Genomic DNA, 21988 nt, shown 5'->3' on the forward strand with positions numbered 1-21988 from the left:
CCTCTTCTTTTTACCTTGGCACAGAGAATACTTTGCATGTTTGGCTCCACATTTGTATGCGAGTATTCCTTTTCTACAATGGGTGCTATAAAAAATAAACTAAGAAACAAACTGACTGATGCACATCTGGATCATCTCATGAGACTTGCACTCTCTGAAAAGGTTCCAGAATACAAGAAGTTAATTGCAGACATGAAATGTAAAATTAGTGGATAAACTCTGTGCCTTGGGAAATACTTTTCAATCAATCAATCAATCATAGGCATTTGTATAGCGCACTGCTCACCCGGAGGGTCTCAAGGTGCTGGGGGGGGGAAACGCTACTGCTCAAACAGCCAGGTCTTGAGTTGCTTCCTGAATGCGAGATGGTCTTGCGTTGTCCGGAGGTGGATGGGGAGGGAGTTCCATGTCTTGGCTGCCAGGTAGGAGAAGGATCTTACTCCGGCGGTGGCTCTGCGGATGCGGGGGACGGTGGCGAGAGCGAGGCTGGCGGAGCGGAGCTGGCGGGTGGGCTTGTGGAAGGTCAGACGGCTGTTGAGGAACTTGGGGCCCAGGTCGTGGAGGGCCTTGTGTGCGTGGGTGAGGAGTCGGAACGTGATTCTTTTGTTGACGGGGAGCCAGTGCAGGTCTCTCAGGTGTCCGGAGATGTGGCTGTGTCGGGGGATGTCCAGGATGAGTCGTGCTGAGGCGTTCTGGATCCGTTGGAGTTTCTTCTGGAGTTTGGCGGCGGTGCCGGCGTAGAGGGCGTTCCCGTAGTCCAGCCGACTGGTGACGAGGGCCTGGGTGACCGTCTTCCTGGTCTCGGTGGGGATCCACCGGAAGATCTTTCGAAGCATGCGCAGGGTGTTGAAGCATGAAGACGAGACGGCGTTGACTTGTCTGGTCATCGAGAGGGAGGAGTCCAGGATGAAGCCTAGGTTGCGTGCGTGGTCCGTTGGCTTGGGGGTGGCTCCCAGGGCGGGGGGCCACCAGGAGTCGTCCCAGGCGGAGGGTGATGATCCCAGGATGAGGACCTCCGTCTTGTCTGAGTTCAGTTTCAGGCTGCTGTTCTTCATCCATTCGGCGACGTCTTTCATCCCTTCGTGTAGGCTGGCTCTGGCGGCGTCCGGGTCGCTGGTGAGGGAGAGGATCAGCTGGGTGTCGTCGGCGTAGGTGATGATCTTGAGGTTGTGTTGACGTGCGATGGTTGCGAGGGGGCTCATGTAGACGTTGAAGAGGGTGGGGCTGAGCGATGACCCTTGTGGAACGCCGCAGATGACTTCGGTGGCCGCTGACCGGAACGGGGGACGGCGGACTCTCTGGGTTCTTCCGGCGAGGAATGAGGTGATCCACTCCAGGGCCTTCTCCTGGATGCCGGTGTTGTTCAGGCACTGTACCAGGGTGCGGTGGCAGACAGTGTCGAACGCTGCGGAGAGGTCCAGGAGGATGAGGGCCGCAGTTTCCCCGTTGTCCATTAGGGATCTGATGTCGTCTGTGACTGCGATGAGGGCGGTCTCCGTGCTGTGGTTGGCTCGGAAGCCGGATTGCGAGTGGTCGAGGGATCCGTTGGTCTCGAGGAAGGCGGCTAGCTGTCTGTTGACGGTCTTCTCGATGACTTTGGCAGGAAACGGGAGGAGCGAGATGGGGCGGTAGTTCTTGAGGTCAGAGGGGTCTGCAGTTGGTTTCTTCAGCAGGGCACTGATCTCGGCGTGTTTCCAGCACTCCGGGAAGGTGGCGGTGTTGAAGGAGGCGTTGATGATGTCGCGGAGGTGGGGTGCGATGATGTGGTCGGCCGTGTTGAAGATGTGGTGTGGGCAGGGGTCCGTAGGGGATCCGGAGTGGATGGTGTTCATTGTGCGTGTTGTGTCTTCGGTGCTGACTGGGGTCCAGGTGCGGAGGGTGGCGGTGGGGGGCATCGGTTCGGTGGTGGGGTTCGTGGTTGGTGGGCCGAAGCTGTTGTGAATGTTGGCGATCTTGTCGTGGAAGAAGGCTGCGAGGGAGTCGCAGAGGTCTTGCGAGGGAGTGATGTCATTGTTTCCGGCGTCGGGGTTGGAGAGCTCTTTGACGATGCTGAAGAGTTCCTTGCTGTTGTGGGTGTTGTTGTCCAGTCGTTCCTTGAAGGCTGTCTTCTTTGTGGCGCGGATCAGTTGGTGGTGTTTGCGGGTGGCGTGTTTGAGGGCCGTCATGTTGTCTGTGGTCTGGTTGGTGCGCCAGGTGTTCTCCAGGGAGCGGCAGTTCTTCTTGGAGGTGATGAGCTCGTCGGTGAACCAGGAGGCTTTCTTGCTGCCGCGTCTGCTGGGGGGGTTCTTCTTCAGTGGTGCGAGGGCGTCTGCGCAGTTGGTGATCCACTGTGTGAGGTTGTTGGCGGCTTTGTTGGGGTCCGTTGAGCTGGTGGGGGGGTTCTGGCTGAGGAAGGTGGTGAGCTGGTCGCCGGTGATTTTGTTCCAGCTCCTGCGGGGGGCTTGTTGAGGGTGGTGGTGGGTCGTTGTTTTACTGAAGCTGAAGTGGACGCAGCTGTGGTCAGTCCACTGGAGATTGGTGGAGTGGCTGAAGGTGACGTATTTGCTGGATGAGAAGACTGGGTCAAGCGTGTGGCCGGCGTAGTGGGTGGGGGTGGTTACCAGTTGCTTGAGTCCGAGGTTGGCCAGGTTGTCCAGCAGAGCAGTGGTGTTGCGGTCCTTGTTGTCCTCCAGGTGGATGTTGAGGTCCCCCAGGAGGATGTAGTCGGTGGAATTGATGGCGTGCGGGCTGACGAAGTCTGTGATGTCTTCGCTGAACTGTGTGCGTGGTCCCGGTGGTCTGTAGACGAGGGTGCCTCTGAGCGTGGTTTTGGGGTCGGTGTGTATCTGGAAGTGGAGGTGTTCGGCGGAGGTGAATGTGTCATCGGAGTTGGTCGTGATGCGGATGGTGTTCTTGTGGATGATGGCGATGCCTCCTCCTGTCTGGTTGACGCGGTCCTTCCTGGTGATTTTGTAGCCTTCTGGGACGGGGATGGCGACGTCTGGCGCTGAGGAGGCGTTCATCCAGGTTTCCGTCAGGAAGGCGATGTCTGGTGCTGTCGAGTCGAGGAGGTTCCAGAGTTCGACGGCATGCCTGTGAACGGAGCGGGTGTTGAGCAGGATGCACTTCAGGTGTTTGTTGCTGGGGCTCGGTTTAGCAGGTGCGGTGTTGGGTCGGAGGACGGTGAAGCGGCAGGTCAGGCAGGTGAAGGGTCCGTGTGTGCGTCTCGGGGTGGCTCGGTAGCAGGCGGTGTTTCGGCCGGCGTTGAGTGCGTGGAGGGTTTTGGCGTCGTACATATGCAGGGTGTGCTGGCGAGGGCGAGGACCAGGGGGTCTGGTGCTGGGCGCGGTCCAGGTGCGGGCGGGCGCAGACGGGCTTACCTTTGGCACACCTTCGGCGCTCAATCGGCGGTCCCGCTGCGCGCGTCCGCTGCGCGGTCGCTCTGGGGGCGTCATAAGTAAGGAGCTGGGAGGGAGGAGCAGCTGGGTGGCGGGAGCGGGGCGGCGAATGGAATCACAGGGGGCGGGGCCGCAGGGAGGCAGCGGCGGGAAATTCCAAGAAGCAGCGGGCAGCGGGAAATTCCCAGGAGCAGCGGGAAATTCCCAGGAGCAGCGGGCAGCGAGCGAAGGAATCTGCAGGCAGGAGGCGGCAAAGGCAGGCAGGAGCGGTAGCAGAGAGTGGGGCGACCAAGCCCTGCGGAGGGCTGAGCGGTCACCCATTATGTTTGCCTTTGTACTTGCTGTTCTACTTTCACTAAATGCCTTCAAATAAAAATGTATTATCAAAATGTGCTCTTTGTAGTTGCATCTGATTGTGAAATACAGCATTGTCTAATGTTTTGAAAGGTTTTTTTTTTACTCTAGCTCCGCCCCCACTGATCCCGCCCCCACTGTCTCCACCCCAACCAGTGCAGCCATCGGCCACTAACCACACTGTAATTTTGGCCCCCGACAGAAAGTTTGTGAGTACCCTTGGTATATAGTGTCTGTCATTATTGGGTCAAGACACGACACATTGTACATAAAATATTTCATTACACAGTACATCACAAGTGCAATTCATTACATCGTGTACTACATCCCAAGCACGGTGTATTACATGACCTTGTACATCACAAATATAACTACATAGTATTGTACATTGAAATCATAGTATATTACATGGTCGCGTGCTGCAAGTTTAGTGCACTACATTGTATATTATTTAGCAAATACAGTTTAGAACATTATGCCGTATGTGTATTTCCAAGTATATTACAATACATTGTGCTGTCCGTTGCAAAATACATCACCTCAAGTTGTTCATTTGTTAATGTAGTGTGCCACAGAATATTTCGTGCAAAGTAGATTATAGGGGGCCGTTCATGACGCGTTTGGTATATTAGTGTGTATTATATTAGATTAAACATGTATTTAACCGTGTAGTACCTTCCATTTATAGTGCACTAGAATTGTGCTGCATTGTGTATTATGTTGTAAATGTAGAACATTTTTCGTATTGTGCATTATAGATTGTGTGGTATATTATACTTACACTGTGTTGCTTAATACCCTACACTGTGTAATTATAGTACACACTTCCAACAACAAACTACAATTTGAGTAAATTACATTGTATAGCATGTTACAAGCCTCGTATATCACTTTGCGTTGCGCGTTACATACACTTATAAAACAGCACAGCGCGGTATGTTAGACGTGCAGATGGCATTATGTAGTACAATTCCAGGGTATTTCCCCTGTAACCCGATTCACGCCGCTTCCATTTGTAGTTTAGTGCCGATGTTTGCATATATCTTTTTTTGAATAATATTTGCGCGTTGATGGGCCGTGTTTTAGAGCGCGCACTGCTCTGGTCGCATCGTTGCACGTGATGTGGCAAGCGCCTCTGTTCGGGGTGCCAAGTTTACATGTATGCCCCTCTTCTAGCACCAGACTGTAAGGGGACACGAGATTTAATGTATTTCAGAAGAGGGGCTTGAACCCGCCCCTCTTCTCCCCTCTTCTCCATTGGCTGGCCTCTTAAATGCTGGTCAGCCATTGGAGAAGAGCTTTTGCAAGTAGGTAATTAGAGTTAGGACCTAGTTTCCATAGGAAAAGCGTTTTTTGTTTTCCCAATAACTTATGCGCCGGATGCAGAATCTTTGCGAAATTTTCAAAACTCGTGGGGCGCTCCGGTCAGCTTCTGTCTTGAATGTTTTGGGGTGATTCATCAAGCGGGGGCCGAGAAAAAAGGGGGGTCCCAAAACGTGTTTTCTCCATGGTATTTTCCATAGGAAATTTTAGACACGGCTACAGCCCGAACTGCTGAACGGAATTACACCAAATTTGGCAAAAAGGTAGCCCTTGGTTCAGAAAGAGCCCTTTTTAGGTCTCGGCTGCGAAGGCTGCGCTTGCGCAGTCTCGCTCCGAGATTTAATGTTTTCAGAAGAGGGGCTTGAACCCGCCCCTCTTCTTCCCTCTTCTCCATTGGCTGGCCTCTTATATGCTGGTCAGCCATTGGAGAAGAGCTTTGTCTCTCCAAAGAAGCCCCGTCTTTTTCGGATTCGGGGGCGTGTTTTTTACTTCTTTCTCTCCTCTGGAATGTAAACATTCCAGCCAATGGCAAGAGGAGAGAAAGAAAAACACGCCCCCAAATCCGAAAATGCTGCTGCATTTCTCCAAGGCATTTCTGCTTGACCTCGGAGAAAGGCGGTGGTGTTCATGGCGTCATATGGCGTATATGGCGTATAATGAGGCTTGTTATGTTGTGGTTCGTGTCTTTTGCTTTCACCAGAGTCCTTCGTTTTTACATGTCCTTCATGTTTGCTTTGCCCATGCCCCTCGGTGTTGCTGTGCCTGAACATGTTTTTTGCTGTTCTTCGAGTCTGTGTCTATTTACCATTCCTATGCGTTTATATTTTCCATGCCTGGGTTAATTTGTGTCGTTTTCCATCTTTTTGAGTGAGTGAGTGAGTGTGTGGTGTGTGCGCGTTTGCGTGTGCGCGTTGGACCCTTCGTCTTTGCCGTGCTTGAGTTTAACTGTGCTTCGTGTGCTTGAGTCCATGTGTTTGCTTATCCTGGGTAATCGTGTTTGCGCTCAGACCGGTTTTCTTGTGTGTTTGCAGTGCCTGGCTTCCTGTCTTCAGAGACCCATTTCTGTTTGTTGTGTCGCGATCATGTGTTTCCTGTTCCCCACTCCTTATGCGTTTACCGTTTCTGAGTTGTTGCCCCCACCCAAACACACACACACAGTAGACCACACAACTTATATCTGATTAACCAAGCATAAATATACCCTTGAACATGTGTTGAGAAGGGCGTGTTCAGGCACAAAGTAAACATCGCAAAGTATAGAGAAATGAAGGGGAAGGCTGGGAAGTAATTTTTGTAACTTTATTTACTGCCTCGGTAAAGCATTTTGAATTAAAATCAAGGCAAAAGGACCCGTAAAAGGTAAATAATTAAATGGTTTCAAAAATTCCGACTGGATTGGCACCTGTTGTGGCGAGTGTTAATATATATTTTAGTCCAAGTCAGAAAATGAGCATGGCTGTGTTTTTTGTGAATCGCGCTCCCGCCTCTTGTTTTGTCTGGGAAGGGTTGACTCATTACCGTCAGGCTGGCACCAACAGATCCGCGATGAATCCCTCTTTATTCTATTTTCTCGCTGAAGTTTTACCATGAAACATAGGGGTGCTCCCGGTGGAATCCTGTGCCTGTCTTCGGACTGACCTGTTTATTAGTTTGTGTTAAGCTGCCACGAAACAGCACATGCCACAATTAATAAAATCTTCATTCTAAATCTGCAAGTGGAGACTTCTTAATAAAAGGACATTAACGTTGTGAACTTGGTATTCAGTGGGTAGATGAAGTTCGGGGGCTAGTTAAAATTTGAAGGCGCATTTACATTTTATTGCACGGGCCTTCATCTACGGCGGGGGCACGGAGCTCAGTGGGCGAATGCATCCACCGGGAATTGAACTCCTGACGGGGCCTCTCAGCCGCTCATCCTTCTGGGCTCTGGGTAGCAATGAAGTTCTATAGCGCCATGAGGTCCCAGCGCTCTTTATATGGTTTACACATACACCAATTGGGTAGTAAGTAGCGGCGTGGAACATTTTTATTACGTGTATGTGAAGTTGCATTTCGGAAGAGTTGACTGTGGCCCTTTTTAGGTCTCGGCTAGCGTAGGTGGCTCTGTGTGGGTGGCTCTGTGTGTGTGGGTGGCTTTGTGTGTGGCTCTGTGTGTGGGTGCAAATGCAATAGGTCTCGCATTTGAGAGAGATTAAGCTATTGACATTGTAAATAACAATGCCGTTTCTTTAAATGTTTTAAAAACAAAAACATAAACAAAAATAAGGTCATGAGCAACGCCTATAGCTCTAACCTTAACAATGCCGAGACCGTTGCATTGTAAAGGCTTGTTGTTAAATGGTGTAAATCCGTTCAGTAGCTCCTGAGAAATTAAAAAAAAAGAGGTCAGAAAATCAATTTCCCATAGGACACGGCTACAGCTCGAACTGTTGAACGGAATCACAACAAATCTGGCAAAAAGGTAGTGCTTGGCTCAGAAAGCGCCCTTTTTTTAAATGGTGTAAATCCGTTCAGTAGTTGCTGAGAAAATCAAAAAATAAAAGTGTTGATATCTAGAGGCGTGGTGGATCCGCGGACCGTTCCAACCATGAGCTTTATTCTAATTTTCTGTCAACACTCCAAACCAGGAAGTGTTGGCAGCCATCTTGTGACTCTGTAGAACCGAGTCACAAGAAAACAGAAAAACAAATGTGTAAAACAAGAAAAGAGGGCAGGGTAGAAACACCCTGACCCCCTAGGCCTGCTTAGGGGGTCCCACAAGGACCCCAGTGTCAAAAAAAGCCTTTTTTTAAAAACAAAATCAGCAAAAGTCGCAGAGCATCCGCGGATCTTGCTGCGAAAATAAAAAAAAACAAAGCGCGGGTTCCCACGCTGCATTATTATGTAGCCCCCAGGTGGGCCAAGCCCCGGGGACATGTTATATTATGATTGCGGGGGCCCAGGGGAGCCCCCGCCGCCCCGGGGAGCGCCACCCCTGGGGCTTCCCTTAAATATTTGCGGGAGGCACACAGCCCCCCCGCAGCCCCAGGGACCACCACCCCGGGGCTTGTTTTTAAAATGGGTGGGGGTCCTCCAAGGCCCCCCCAATCCCCGGGGATCACCACCCCCGGGGCTTGTTTTTTGTTGTTAAATAACCTGTGTGGGGGGCTTGAGCCCCCACACACGCCCCGGGGACCGCCACCTCCCCGGGACAGTAACTATGTAAATTCGGGGGTCCGTTATGGACCCATGAGCACCGGGGACCACCACCTCCCCGGGGTTTTGCCAATGTTGCCATCAGTGATGTAATTTGAGATGTCATCACTGACCATGTCATGAGTGATGTAATATGTGACATCATCAGCAGTGCATTGCGGGGGTGCGAGTTATAGTTAGCTGAACTAACTATAACGGGGGAATTTCTCTGGTTTTGTACGAGTGAAATGTCCAACTAACTATAACGCCCCTGAAACCTATGGTTTTTTCAGTGAATTTCTAAGGTTTTTTAAATGCTAAATTCTAACTATAACGTGCCTGAAACCTATGGTTTTTTTCAGTGTGTATATATATATATATATATGTGAGCAAGGCTCTTGGGAGCCGAAACGTCAAGACGACACTGCCAGCAAAATAAATAGCACTTAACTGGAGGTCCGTGCCCGTGTGGTCTTTGGAGCTGAGGCAGCGCCATTGCCTTCTTCAAATTTCTTATCGGTTCCTGTGATATATATATATATATATATATATATATATATATATATATATATATATATATATATATATATATTATCTACTGGCGGTCGCCAGTAGATAGTTATAGTTAGGACCGTGTTTCCATAGGAAATCTGAAAATTCTATTTTGAATAACTTTGGCGCCGGTTGACGAATCTTCGCAAAATTTGCAAAACTAATGGGGCGCTCCGCTCAGCTCCTACCCTGAAAGTCTCGGGGTGATTCGTCAAGCGGGGGCCGAGAAAAAAGGGGGGTCCCAAAACGTGTTTTGCCCATGCATTTTCCCATAGGACCTTTAGTCGAAGATACAGCCCGAACGGCTGAACAGAATTTCTTGAAATTTGGCACAGAGGTAGTCCTTAGGTCAAGGAAGTGCCTTTTGCATAACTGGTGTCAATCTGTTCAGTATTTCCTGAGATATTTGCATTTAAAAATACATATATATCTATAGGCGCGCACCGTGCGCGAGCGTAATTCTGATTGGTGGTTTGATGTCAGTCAACGTTCGAATCGGTTGAAATCAGGAAGTGTCGGCCGCCATTTTGTGTGTCGCTTGTGTGAGAGAGAAAAACAAAGGTGGAGAACGTGAAAAGAGGGCAGGGTAGAGAGTTCCTGACCCCCTAGCCTTTGTCAGGGGGTCCCTGAAGGACCCCAAGGGTGAAAAAAACATTCTTTTTTTTTTTAAATCGCGGTGTGCGCGCACGGTGCACGCATGGTGAAAAACCCTTAAAAAAAAACATATAAGAACGTGAAAAGGGGGCAGGGTAGAGAGTTCATGACCCCTTAGCCTTTGTCAGGGGGTCCCTGAAGGACCACAAAGGGTGAGAAAAAACAATTCCCAAAAATTGCGAGGTGCGCGCATGGTGCGCGCACGGTGCGTGCACAGTGAAAAACCCATAAAAAAAAAAAATTACACCTGTTTATAATTTTATAGAAGATATTAAATATGCTGTTCAACTTTATCCAAACTCAAAAAAAAATTTTTAAAAAAAAATTTAATACATACATAAATTAGCATTTAAAAAACCTTTGAAATTCACTAAAAAAAACATAGGTTTCACACACGTTATAGTTAGGAATTAGCATTTAAAAAACCTTGCAAATTCACTTAAAAAACCATAGGTTTCACACACGTTAAAGTTAGGAATTAGCATTTAAAAAACCTTGCAAATTCACTTAAAAAACCTTAGGTTTCACACATGTTATAGTTAGCTGGACATTTCACTCGTAAAAAACCAATGAAATTCCACCGTTATAGTTAGTTCAGGTAACTATAACTCACGCGACCGCAATCCACTGCTGATGACGTCAGATATTACATCACTGATGACATATGTGTCTTTCTGTAAAATAAATATTTGTTATATATATATAGCAAAAGGTTAATGGAAGAATAAATGAGTAAATAAGTGTCTAAATACAGTGATGTAATATCTGACGTCATCAGCAGTGGATTGCGGTCGCGTGAGTTATAGTTACCTGAACTAACTATAACGGTGGAATTTCATTGGTTTTTTACGAGTGAAATGTCCAGCTAACTATAACATGTGTGAAACCTATGGTTTTTTAAGTGAATTTTATATATATATATATATATATATATATACATACAGATATAAATTCACTGAAAAAAAAAACAAAGGTTAAAGGAACTTTATAGTTAGGTGAATATGTCAGTGATAACAATGTTTTGAATTTTTTTAAAAGCACAGAAATTCACCAGATATAGTTAGCAGAGCTAACTATAAGTTGCGCCCTCACCATGGACTGCTTATGAACTCATATATTACATCACTTATGACATGTTTTATGATATAATTTATAACCTCACTGAGGACATTTCAAATGACATCATTGATGACTTCACTGATGATATCACTGGTTACATCATCTAAGCTTCTTTGGTACACATTACTCTTTAAACTAGTATGGCATTAGAGGCCTGAATGTAAGTACAAAACACCACAAAAAAATAAAAAGCATCATTAATGCCATCACAGATACAGCTCCTTTAAAGTTTAGCAAGCATGTGTTATGTGATATTATGCCAAACACTTCACAGGTAGCCTAGTTCACATTAGCATTCACCCACAAATATGTGGGAAACCCTCATTATACACGGCGTTCAATATGTGTACAACTTTTTTTTTAGCTCAAAACATTAATGTTGTCATATTCACCTAACTATAACATTATTTTAACCTTTGTTTTTTCAGTGAATGTCTGTTTTTAAAAAAAAAAGAAAAACAGATCTTTTTATCACACTTAACTATAACGTTACTTTAATTTTCTTTTTTTTCAATGAATGTCTAGTTCTTCTTAAACTTAATATAAAATTTTATTATCATAGTTAAAGATAATCCCCCTGTGGCCAGGCACTGCGGCAAACGCCACAGAAGCAACCAATACAACACTGCGCCAGGCTTTCAGCTGTGCACAATAGGGGATTGCCAACAGCAGCCAGGCCCTGTGGCCAGCCCATCCAGAGGTAGCTGACCCCCATGCAGGCAGCCAACCTCATGCTACACATGGCCTTTCATTGCGCTTGGTATGGGGTTGGCCACAGGACATTTCTTGCAGCCACGCCCTGCATCCAACTCTCTGCAGTGCCACTCAAAGGCAGCCAACCGCATGTCGTGCACAGCCTTTGTGTGCAATGGGCTTTGATCACAGGGCTTTGTCTGCCGCCAGGCCCTGTGGCCAACCCCCACCAGACTGCCAACACCATACCATGCTTAACCTTTGCCATGCACAGCATAGGGTTGGCCTCCAGTCCCCAGGCACCCCATCCCCCTGGGCCAAGAATAATAATAATGGGGAGGGAGATTAATTAGACACTGAGAACACCGTCTTCCAGGACTTCATGCATTTTAAGGAGCATAGGGCCACATGTCCTCCTCCCAAGCCTCATTAGTCCCTGGGGACCCATCCTACAGGGCCTTATATTTATTAAAGGAACGGGGGCTGCACGGCTCCCCTCTCTGAGCCTTTAAAAAGCACTCGGGACACCATCATCCAGGGTAACTAAACAATTTGAAAGGGAGGGGGGACACGTGGCCCCCCTTGCCCAAGTAATTTTCACGCCATTGGGATCCCATCCCCCCAGGCCCAAACTATATATTAAGGGGAGAGAGTGGTGCGGCATCACTCCCGAAGTCCTTAAAGGCCCTGGGAACCCCATTTCCCAGGGCTGCTACTTAACTTAAATGGGAGGGGGGCCACACAGTCCCCCAGGGCCCTCATTAATTAAAGTTGGGTGCCTACCTGGGATACCCACTATCCACAACATTGGCCTCCGTGGCCTTTATGGTTCCCTGCATTCTGCGGGAGCCACATTGTACCCACCCACAGGGATTAGCTATCATCATCAGTTTGGACAGGGCAACAGAGCATTTTCAAAGTTTCCCCCTGCTGGGAGCAGACCTTAAGTTGACTTCCACTTTGGTGGAGGTTTTGAAAATGCTCCTGCCAGACGGGAGCAAATACACATTTCCCTGGCTGCGCCGATGCAGACAGGAAAACTACTGTTTCATGGGGTGGGCTCTTTGGGACACAGCAAGTGAGGCAGCCCCGGGAGATGGGGTCCTCAGGGCCATAGAAGGACATGTGGCCCCTCCCTTTCTGTTAAAAGTAGCAGCCCTGTGGGATTGGGTCCCCAGAGTCTTTTGAAGGCTCGGAAAGGGGGGCTGTGCAACCCCGCCCATTTTTTGCAAGTTTCAGCCCCAGGGGTGGGCACCCCAAAAACTTTAAGGGCTCAGGAGTGGGTTATTGCAACCCACTGCTCATTTTAGCACATTTCAACCCTATGGGCGGGCTTCCAAGTGTATTTCAAGGCTCCTGCAAAGGGGCCACATGGCCGCTTACCCTTTTGTGCATGTTTTCCCCGAGGGTGGGCTTCCCGGGGTCTATAAGGTCTTGGGCAGGCAGGCTGTGTGCTCCATCCTACTATGAAATGCAGCACCAGGGCATGGCTCGCCAGGACCCACAATGGCTCTGTGAGGGGTGCGTACACCCCCTCCCCTTAATTTACAAAAGCAGCTCCAGGCCACCATTTTGATTTTTCATTTTTTTTATGACCCTGCAGAAAATTGAAGGTTTTTTTCAATACTTGCCCGGTGGTTTCCCTGTGGGTCCCCCATGGAGTCTATGGAGACAGGGTATCCCTATTTTCAAACTTCAGAACATGGCGTTAGGTCCCTGAGTCCTGTCATGGCTGCCAGCAACATTCTTCTGAAGTTGCTGGCACCTAAACAGAGTCCTCGCTCCTGAAGTACTTCGACTCCCATGGGAGCGAATTGACCCAAGTGAAATAAAGCTTGCTGGGCCAATAATAACACTCTATTTTTTAATTGACCCTCCCACAAGAGTCTCTTGAGCCTCTCATGGACCCAACCGTCCAGACAAGAAAATATTGTTGACCCTTAATTTCTTAAAATGTCCGCACAGATTTATACCAAATCACAAAAAGCACTATCTGCAGACCATGATCTAACTTCCTGCCAAATTTGGTGTAATTCCAGTTTTTGTTATATCCATATATATAATTATATATATATATCCGTTCCCACTCCTGCTCCTCTCCCACATCGGACCCCGTATGCAGTCACCGTCACGGCTGAGACCAGTTCATAAAGTTATTAGTTAGCAGAAACAAACAATGCATTTCAGTGGTGTCAGCCACCTTGCTCACATGCAACATTGCCATTTTGGTTTTCTATTTAAGCAACTGTTGCTATGCGTGTCAGCATAGACATTGACAACACACTTCAAGTATCTGAAAACACAGTTGTTTTTAAAGGGCGCAGTGCAAAACTAAAATTATTTTTAACACTAATTAATCCGTCGTTAATATAAATCACAATTAAAATCATGTTTTCTACTCACACCATAAAATATAATTTCAGAAGAGCTCTTTAAAAGTCAATGTGACTTGCCTACTTATTTCAGATTATAAACCTAAATATTTTCAACAAGCATCACATTCAATGAGGGGTTACCAACTACAACATAGTCTGGAATTCATGGTAAAATATCCATTTTATGTTTGACAGAAGAGTACCACATAGATTCTAAAGCAATCACTTTTTTGTAAACCTTTGCTAAAATGTACTGCCCGGCCTATATGTAGTCCATGCATACGCTATAGCTTGAATCCAACCCAAGTGGGTTCTTCTTATTACACGATTTCCCCTTTGTTTGGTGTTTTGATATATCATTGTCAGACCTCCCTAGGTTTCGCCACATACTGATTATTCTACAGTACCCTTTCTATTTTACCCCCAAACTGCTCAAAGTGTGAAATAAATTAAATAATTGTACTCCTTATTCGCCCACGACGTTCAACTTATGGTATTGAAAGTAGCAAGAAAGTCAGCCATTAATAGTTTTACAGGTGTACATACATCTCCTCATCTGAATTTAGACCATTCGGCATCTTACTGTTCAACATAACTATATAGCGAGACTCCAATCTTCTCAGTCTTTGTTCCCTGTTGCTGCCTCTTATATTCTTGGGGACAGAGTCTATCACATAATAGACCAGAGCTGCTGCCTTTCCCCCATGCTTCTCATGAATGTGGCGAGCAACAGCGTAGCTTTCATCTTCCCTTGCTATAGTCCTTAGATGTTGTAAAATTCTGACATGTACCATGAGGATAGTACTGCCCACATATATTTTTGGGCATGTGCATTGTAGGATACATACAGCAAAATCACTTCTACATTTGTATGTGTTGCGTATTTTCAGTGGGAATTAAGTAAAGGTGATGTACCTTCCCTTGCATTTACTTCAAATTTGCAAGCCTTGCATCTATGGCATTTCTGAAAGCCCAGGTTTGATGTCAACCATGTCTCTGATTTGGCCATCTCAGGACTACTGAAAACGAATTCACTCCTCATCGATTTAGCTCATCTGAAAGTGAGAAGTAGATTTTTTGTCTCTGTGTTCCCAATAATTGGGTCACTTTTAATGAGATTCTGTTGTAACCTGTGTTTTATTTATCTGGTTACTTACTCCCTAGATGCTCAGCCAGTGTGAATGTGATGAATGGAATGTTGGTGTGATGGATATGAATGGAATGTTTGGGTGCCTGAATGCTTGAGTGTGACATGTGGAGTATGGGCTGAGCAGCAGGCAGACTGCTCCTGGTGGTTATTCTTTCTTTCCATTTCTCTTGTATTACGGTCTTAACCTTTCATTTCATTTTCTCTTGTACTTACTCTTCCATATCTCTAGTGTATTAACTTCCTTGCTCATGCTTGATTTTTCTTGGTATCTTTGCTATGATCTTTTCACATTTGGGTTCACTTTCTTCTTTCTTTTCTCTACTTTCCAATTGTTCTTCTTCTTGGGGTTCTCCTTATTCGAACCTTTTCCTTCTTTGTAGTTTCTATTTTTGTTTTGGGGAAGAAGGGAAGGTATGTTGTAACCTGTGCTGCATTTATCAGGTTTCTTACTCCCGAGCTGCTCAGCCAGTGTGAATGTGATGCATGGAATGTTGGTGTGATGGATATGAATGGAATGTTTGGGTGCCTGAATGTTTGAGTGTGGCAGTTGGAGTATGGGCTGAGCAGCAGGCAGACTGCTCCTGGTGGGGCTGCATCTCTACAACTTATCTACATGTAACAGGCCTCAATAAATCTACTTAAAACTACATCCTGGCTGTGGACTTCGTTACTACAGATTCCAATGTGTAGTAAGGGTTTTCCTCACTCTCTGATGGTACGCATTGTACCCTGTGCTATATATATATATATATTGTGTGTGTGTGTATGTGAGTGTGTGTGTATTTGTGCACAGTTAGGATTATGAATTAAAACCTAAGTTTAAGCACTACCTAAAACTCTACTTCTTTACGTTAGAGGCAAAGGGAGAGAGCTCTCTTGGTTGGAATGATACTCAATGTGCGAGGCAAATAAACTCACAAAGGTGGGTAAGATAGATTCCCATGCTTCCTGGATCCAGTGCTCATCTATGTTTTTTGATATGATTCACAAAATAAAAGATTAATTGTACCCTCGCTTTGTACTGGGTTTGTTATGGCAGCCAACAATATGCATTGCCATTTATTTCTCTTTCTTATAGGCGGTGCAATAGCCAACCTTTTTGTACGATCCTGTGGGCTATCCAGTGAATGCGGTAAGACCTCTAGTTTGAGCAACCCATACATGACAGTAACAACCAGCTCGGCGTGCTGCACCACGGATGGCTGCACCCCGGCAGCACCCCAATGTATGTATAAATATACCATATATGCAGATGCACAGAGTGTAACATTCTATTAATGACCATTGTTTAGTAGAGAGAGGCCATGACTCATGAGAAGTGAACTGTCTCCCGTTCTCAACAATGGTGATAAAAAACATGTACTCCTCATAGATTCTTTATTTTATAGCATCTTTTTATATGCATTTGTTTTGACAAAAGATACTCACACAATCCAGGACACAAGTTGTTACTTTTCTGCATTAAGGTAAAACCACACTCAGGAGGATTTTTGACTATACATACATTTTGTTTCCCTCTGTGAAGTCATTGTTCCATGCAATCTCTGAGGCAGGAAGTGGTGTTTTCTCATGTCAGTTTTGCGTACTATGGTAATAAACTCGAGGTTAACCTTCTCGCTCTAGGAATAAATATAAATGAGTGTTCATAGTATAGTTGATCCAACTAACGTGTGATTGGCTACATTTATTTGCACTACCATGCCATAAATGAAGCGAGTGGTACAAATGTACAGAATGTTACTAGCTGCTGTCACTCCATAGGTTTCCTGGAGCATTCCCATCAGCAAAAGGCGGAGTCATGTAAGGGAGAAAAAGGGTGGCAAATATGCCTGAATTAAAAGAAAATAGATTTAAAATGATAGCAGAGTCTACCATGGGGTTTTAAATAAGCTGAATTATGTGTACATTCAGGGCTACAAGGCCACCTGCCTGGCTCTCATTAACATTTAGGCAGTCCAGTCTGGCTTCAGAAGATGCCTTTCAGGTATCTATTTAAAATTCAAATGATGTGACTGATTCTTGAGAAAACTCTAAATATCTAAGTTAATTGACTGAATCTCCTCTTTCCCATGGATAAAATGAGCCAGGTGGATTATACTTTGTATTTAGAACTTACCCCAGAATTTTGATGGTTTTTACTTTCCAACAAAGTCTAAAATATAGTTGAATGTAGCTTAACAAATCAATTCAAACTTTTTCAAAAAATAAAATAACTTTCAAATAAAAAATGAATTCCATTCAACTTGATGTCACCTATGTACTTTCTTTTATGATTTTGATGTTTAAACCTATTTATCATATAACAATGTAAATTCACAATACAGATACAATGAAAGAAAATCTTAAAGTTGTGACGTAATAAAAATAGCTATGTCATATTGTTGTACAATTAATTTAAAAAACTATTTTCTAAACGCTGACGACATTTAGACCTATTCATAAAGACACATATTGCATTTGTCTAGAATATGCCTTCAAAACAGTTGGATAAACATGAAACAATATTATCTTTTGATTTGTAAAGGTGGGATGTCCAATAAAATCTCTTGTTTTTGGATCTATTCATTTCTATTCTCTACAGCACTTATTGAGCGCATAGTTACCCTTAGGCATCCCTGCGCTAATAGTGCGGCACAGACTGGATAAATGAGTATCACCTGGATCTGTTCTGGAAAAGCCAAGTCTTTAATAATTTTTTAAATGGAAGTTCCCTTTTAGCTGATCTCAGAGAATACAGAAGGTCGTTCCATATTTTAGGCACCTTGTAGGCAAAGGAGCGCCCTCCACATTTTACCTTTCTGACCCTATGGACTATGGCTTGGTGGGCCATGAAGGAGCGTAAGGTTCTCCTGGAGAGGTACGGTGATTTCAAAGTGCGGATGATCAGAGGGCCTTTGTCAAGGAGTGCCCTAAGGGTGATGCATAGTGATTTAAACCTAAACCTCTCAGCCACAGGAAGCCAATGGAGGGAAGCAAGAGCTAGTCAGGCAAACTGATGTCTAAGGAAATCGCACAAGGTCTGGGTGGCGGAGTTCTGTATCACCTGTAGTGTTCCTATTGTAGCCTTTGGGGCTCCCAAGTAAAGGGAATTGCCGCAGTCAAGGCAGGAAAGAATAATAGACTCGACTATCAGCCTCTTTGAAGTGGGAGGAAGGAGAGCGAGAATTTTTCAGCGCGTTCTCAGTAGACCAAATCACAAGTCAGAGAGCTTTACTGCTTGGGTGTTGAAGTTCAGGGATTTGTCCATCCACATTCCTAGGCTCTTTGTGGCATTTGTTCGGGAGGGAGGGGGGCGTAGACAGCTTGGCCAGCTCAGATTACATGAGGAGGTCAAGTTATTGCCCAGCATCATGTACTCTATTTGTCCTCCGTTTAGTTTAAGGCAGGAGCTGTTTATCCAGCCAGCGTCTTTCTCTAGGCAGGGGCCTAGTGCAGAGCCAGGGAAGTTCTGGTTTTGAGTGAGAGAAAAGACCAGTTGAGCGTAAGATACTATTGATATCCCAAAGGGATGCACGAAATCTGCAAGTGGCCTCATATAAACATTAAATTGAGTAGGGCTCAGAGACAAGCCCTGAGGTACTCCGCCTTCTAAGGGGAAAATATCTGACACACAACCTCCGTCAAAAACCTGGATGGACCTGATTTTCAGAAAGAACTTCAGCGAAGAAAGAGATACAGTTTTTCAGCAAAGATTTCTTGGTTCACCTAATCAAATAGCTGAAATCTAGGAGAATAATGGCTGCTGGGCCTACCTGATCTAGCTTTTCTTTTTTGGCTTCTTCTACCACCAATAGAAGAGAGTGAAATTGACATGTTTTTCTAGAGTTTTACTTATCCCGGTAAGCAGGGACATCAGTCGGTAATTTCCTAAATCGGAGGGGTCCAAATTAGGTTTCTTGATTAATGCCTTGACCATGGCCTGTTTCCAGGCTGCCGGGACAAGTCCCGCAGCCAAGGATAGATTGGCCATTTCCAGCAGGTAAGAAATGTCTGGTCAGCAACTTTGGCGAAAATCCAAGCAGGAGCTGGATCATTGTGGGGAGCTGGATTTGACTTTACTCAATAGATCTGTGAAAGTGTCTAACTTCAGAGGGGGAAAGCACTGAGCACAGGCTGGTTTGTGACCAGCGTAGCTTTCTAATAGCTCATGTTGCTGGTGTTCACGGATGGTTGGAAATCTCTGTATATTTTGTGGATTTTATTCTGAAAAAGTCTTGCGAGGTCATTACACTGCAATGGGGAAGTGTATGGGGAGATCCAGTGGAGGAGGGTTCTAATAGAATTTTAGCTATGCAAAACATTTCACTTGAGGAGTTTGTGGCACAATTGATTTTTTCCTCAGTGTGAAGCTTGAGCTTTTTTTATTTCCGCATGGTAGACTCTAAAGGGTTTTCTTTATTTTTGTTTGTTTGACTTCCCATGATTTTTTTACATTCATGTTTGAGTTTTCGCAGCTTGGGGGTATACCAGGGAGCCGATTTATCTTTCGCTCCTCTGGTGAATGTTTTTTGTGGGATGACTTGATCAAGAGTGCATGTAATCTCATGTGAGATTTTATCATTTGCTAACATAAGGTCTAGGCCTAGAGTAGGCCTTGAGTCAGTGAGATCTAATTTCCAGGCTTCAATGGGCAGTTTGGACCAGGGGCGGTCTTTTCAGGAACCTGGTTTACAATCTGAGGACAGGCGAGGGTGCCAAGAGTAAGTGGAATCCTAAAATAATCTGACCAAATTATCGGTAAAGGGTTTTGAATCTTTAGCCATTTATCATTGAGAAAAGACAGGATCAGATAGATGGCCTTTCTCATGTGTAGGTCCAAGAACGCTTTGAGCAAATTATATGCCCAAAAGACCGTGTAATAATATAGCAGCTTGAGTATCAGCCGGCTCCTCCAAATAAAGGTTAAAATCTTCCATAAGGGAACTTTTTGCTCTAGTGCTAGTTAGGTTAGTAATCACTTCAGGAAGGGAGTGGAGAAACTCACTACTCGGGCCAGCAGCCAATACAGCAAAACTCCTGAGAAGGTAATTGTGGGGGAGATCGAGATAGCGAACAGCAGGCTTTCGCAATCTGGGATTTCTACGGATTCAGTAAAGCAACTGAACTCATGTTTGAGGATGGTCGCAATCTTTCTGCCTTTTTCGTTTTTCTGATCTAAATGATGGATATAATAAACAGGAGGCTGGGCTTGAACATCGTCTGGCCCAGATTCAGCATGGAGCCAGGTTTCAGTCAAATGCTGCATCTGGTTTATTGTCCTCCAAGCAGGCAAATAATTCTAATTTATGGCCAGGCAGTGTTCTGCAATTAATTAGGTACATATGCCACTTAGGTTTCCCTCTAGAACAGGGCTTGGAGTCAATTACCCCTGTGAGGGGTGAGGAGCAATGTTTGCAGATCAATTCACCTTTAGACAAATCTAAGGAGTGAAGACAGCTTTCATTAAGGGGCTTTTGTAAGGTTAATAGGTGTAGGTGATAGTAAGTTATTTTACTCACTAGAGATGAACCAGAGCTCCTGGCCCCTGGACCCGTCCCGACGCAGACAGCCACAGGCAGGCTTGCCTTTGGTGCACCTCTGGTGCCCCAATGGCATGCCTACTGCTTGTGTCCTCTGCGCGTCTGCATACCGGATGTCATCATATACACAATCCTCCTGCAAAAGATGGAGCGCTAACCTCTGTCACATCTCCCAGCTTTAAAGTGCAACAGTGCTATAAAAGATTTTAAAATACTTTTTTTTGGCTGATTAAAAACAACCACCTATGATTCCCAGCTCTCCCTCCCAATCAGCAGCTGCACAATAAAATTCCCCTCAGTTCGGTAGTGCGCAATCTAATATACCTAGCGTTGTTACAATAATACCACAGGCCATGGCATTGCCGATACATGCAAGTCTGTTACCACATTAATGGTGGGTAGTGTGTGCTACAGAAATGTCCATACTCCGTGCCCATCTCAGAAAGGTAAACTCACACTTTTGTGGAGGTATAATCTTTTTCAGTATTCACAAACAAAGAATTTAATAGTAACTTTACAACTGTGAGGACTTCGCAGTCTAGGTGGAGAACTCCGCACATAAAAAGATAGGCCTGTTCTATATTGCAAGTTACTCTGCACATAAAAGATAGGCCTGTCCTGTCCCTTATAGAAGGCACTAAAAGTGGAAAGGTATCTACCGGATGCGTGTATACGTTTTTATTAGAGCCACTATAGATGGATAAGATATCTTCTGAATGTGTGAGCAACTCCCCCTGTTCATTAGGTCTCGCTGAGACAGCGAAAGCTGTCTCTTTGAGACATTTTGTAAGTGGATTTTTGAAAGTGCTTCCCCTGGCATAGAGCTACAGTGCACGAGGCGTGCACGCGCGCAAAGCAGCCATATGGCTTTGTCGCTCTCCCCTGTAGCCCCTCTCCGCCCCCTTCCCTGCTGCTATTTCACACCAGTTTATCAGAACTCGCTCTTCTCTCCCCCACCCCCCCACCATCGCGTCTCACGCGTCCAATGCTTGTTTTCTTTGCTGCTCGTATTTCTACTCGACGCTGTTTATTTATTTAGGTTTAGTTTATTCATAATTAAAAGACACTGAAACGATGCAGCCCACGCCGAGGATCGAACCCTGTTTACCTGCTCCAAAGTAGGCAGCGTTATATGTTGAGCCACCTCCTCGCACCATTTGTATCTTTTGTTTTTTAATGGCTTTGCTTCTGTCTTTGCTTTCGTCCTCCCACCACTCTCCAACTATCATTCAGCTGCTTTCCGCCAGCGTCTATTGATCTCCGCCTGTCTCTTGCTCTGTTTCCTGCTCCCTGCTCTATTTAATCTGCAGCCCTCTGTCTGCGTTTGTTTATTTTTTTGTTTACGGGTGTATGCGACAGCAATGGACGCAATAGTCGCGATTTTCAGTTCACATGAGTGCCCTCAATTGGAAATAGTTATGTTTTCCGTAGGCATTTGTGAAGGATGTAAGCAAACAATAAATACAAAGCACATCTCACCCCGCTAGTTCTGAAACTTTTAGCAATGTGCGCGGAGGAGAAAAAGGCTGGCGGCTCGGAGCCAATGGCACTCAAATACACATGCGCTGAGTCTGCAGAAGGCTTCCTCTGAGCTAGGACACTGCTGAATGGAGTGTGTTCTCCGTCAAGCTGTGTTTATGTTATGAAGACCAGAGGGGGTGCAGGGGCGGGGTGACATGTTTCTTAGGAACAGAAGCA

At 45.7% G+C, this 21988-nt stretch overlaps 1 protein-coding gene across 1 annotated transcript in view; it reads left to right on the plus strand.

Annotated features, from left to right (window-relative positions):
• LOC146808885 (phospholipase A2 inhibitor and Ly6/PLAUR domain-containing protein-like) overlaps positions 1-21988 on the plus strand; it is a 242803-nt gene that overhangs the window by 186581 nt on the left and 34234 nt on the right. Inside the window, exon 3 of the mRNA XM_085615696.1 lies at positions 15850-15996. Within this exon, the coding sequence (XP_085471822.1) occupies positions 15850-15996 (147 nt within the window). The remainder of the gene's footprint in view (positions 1-15849; positions 15997-21988) is intronic.

This window comes from Triturus cristatus, chromosome 7 (assembly GCF_964204655.1).
Source record: "Triturus cristatus chromosome 7, aTriCri1.1, whole genome shotgun sequence".
NCBI lineage: Eukaryota > Metazoa > Chordata > Amphibia > Caudata > Salamandridae > Triturus > Triturus cristatus.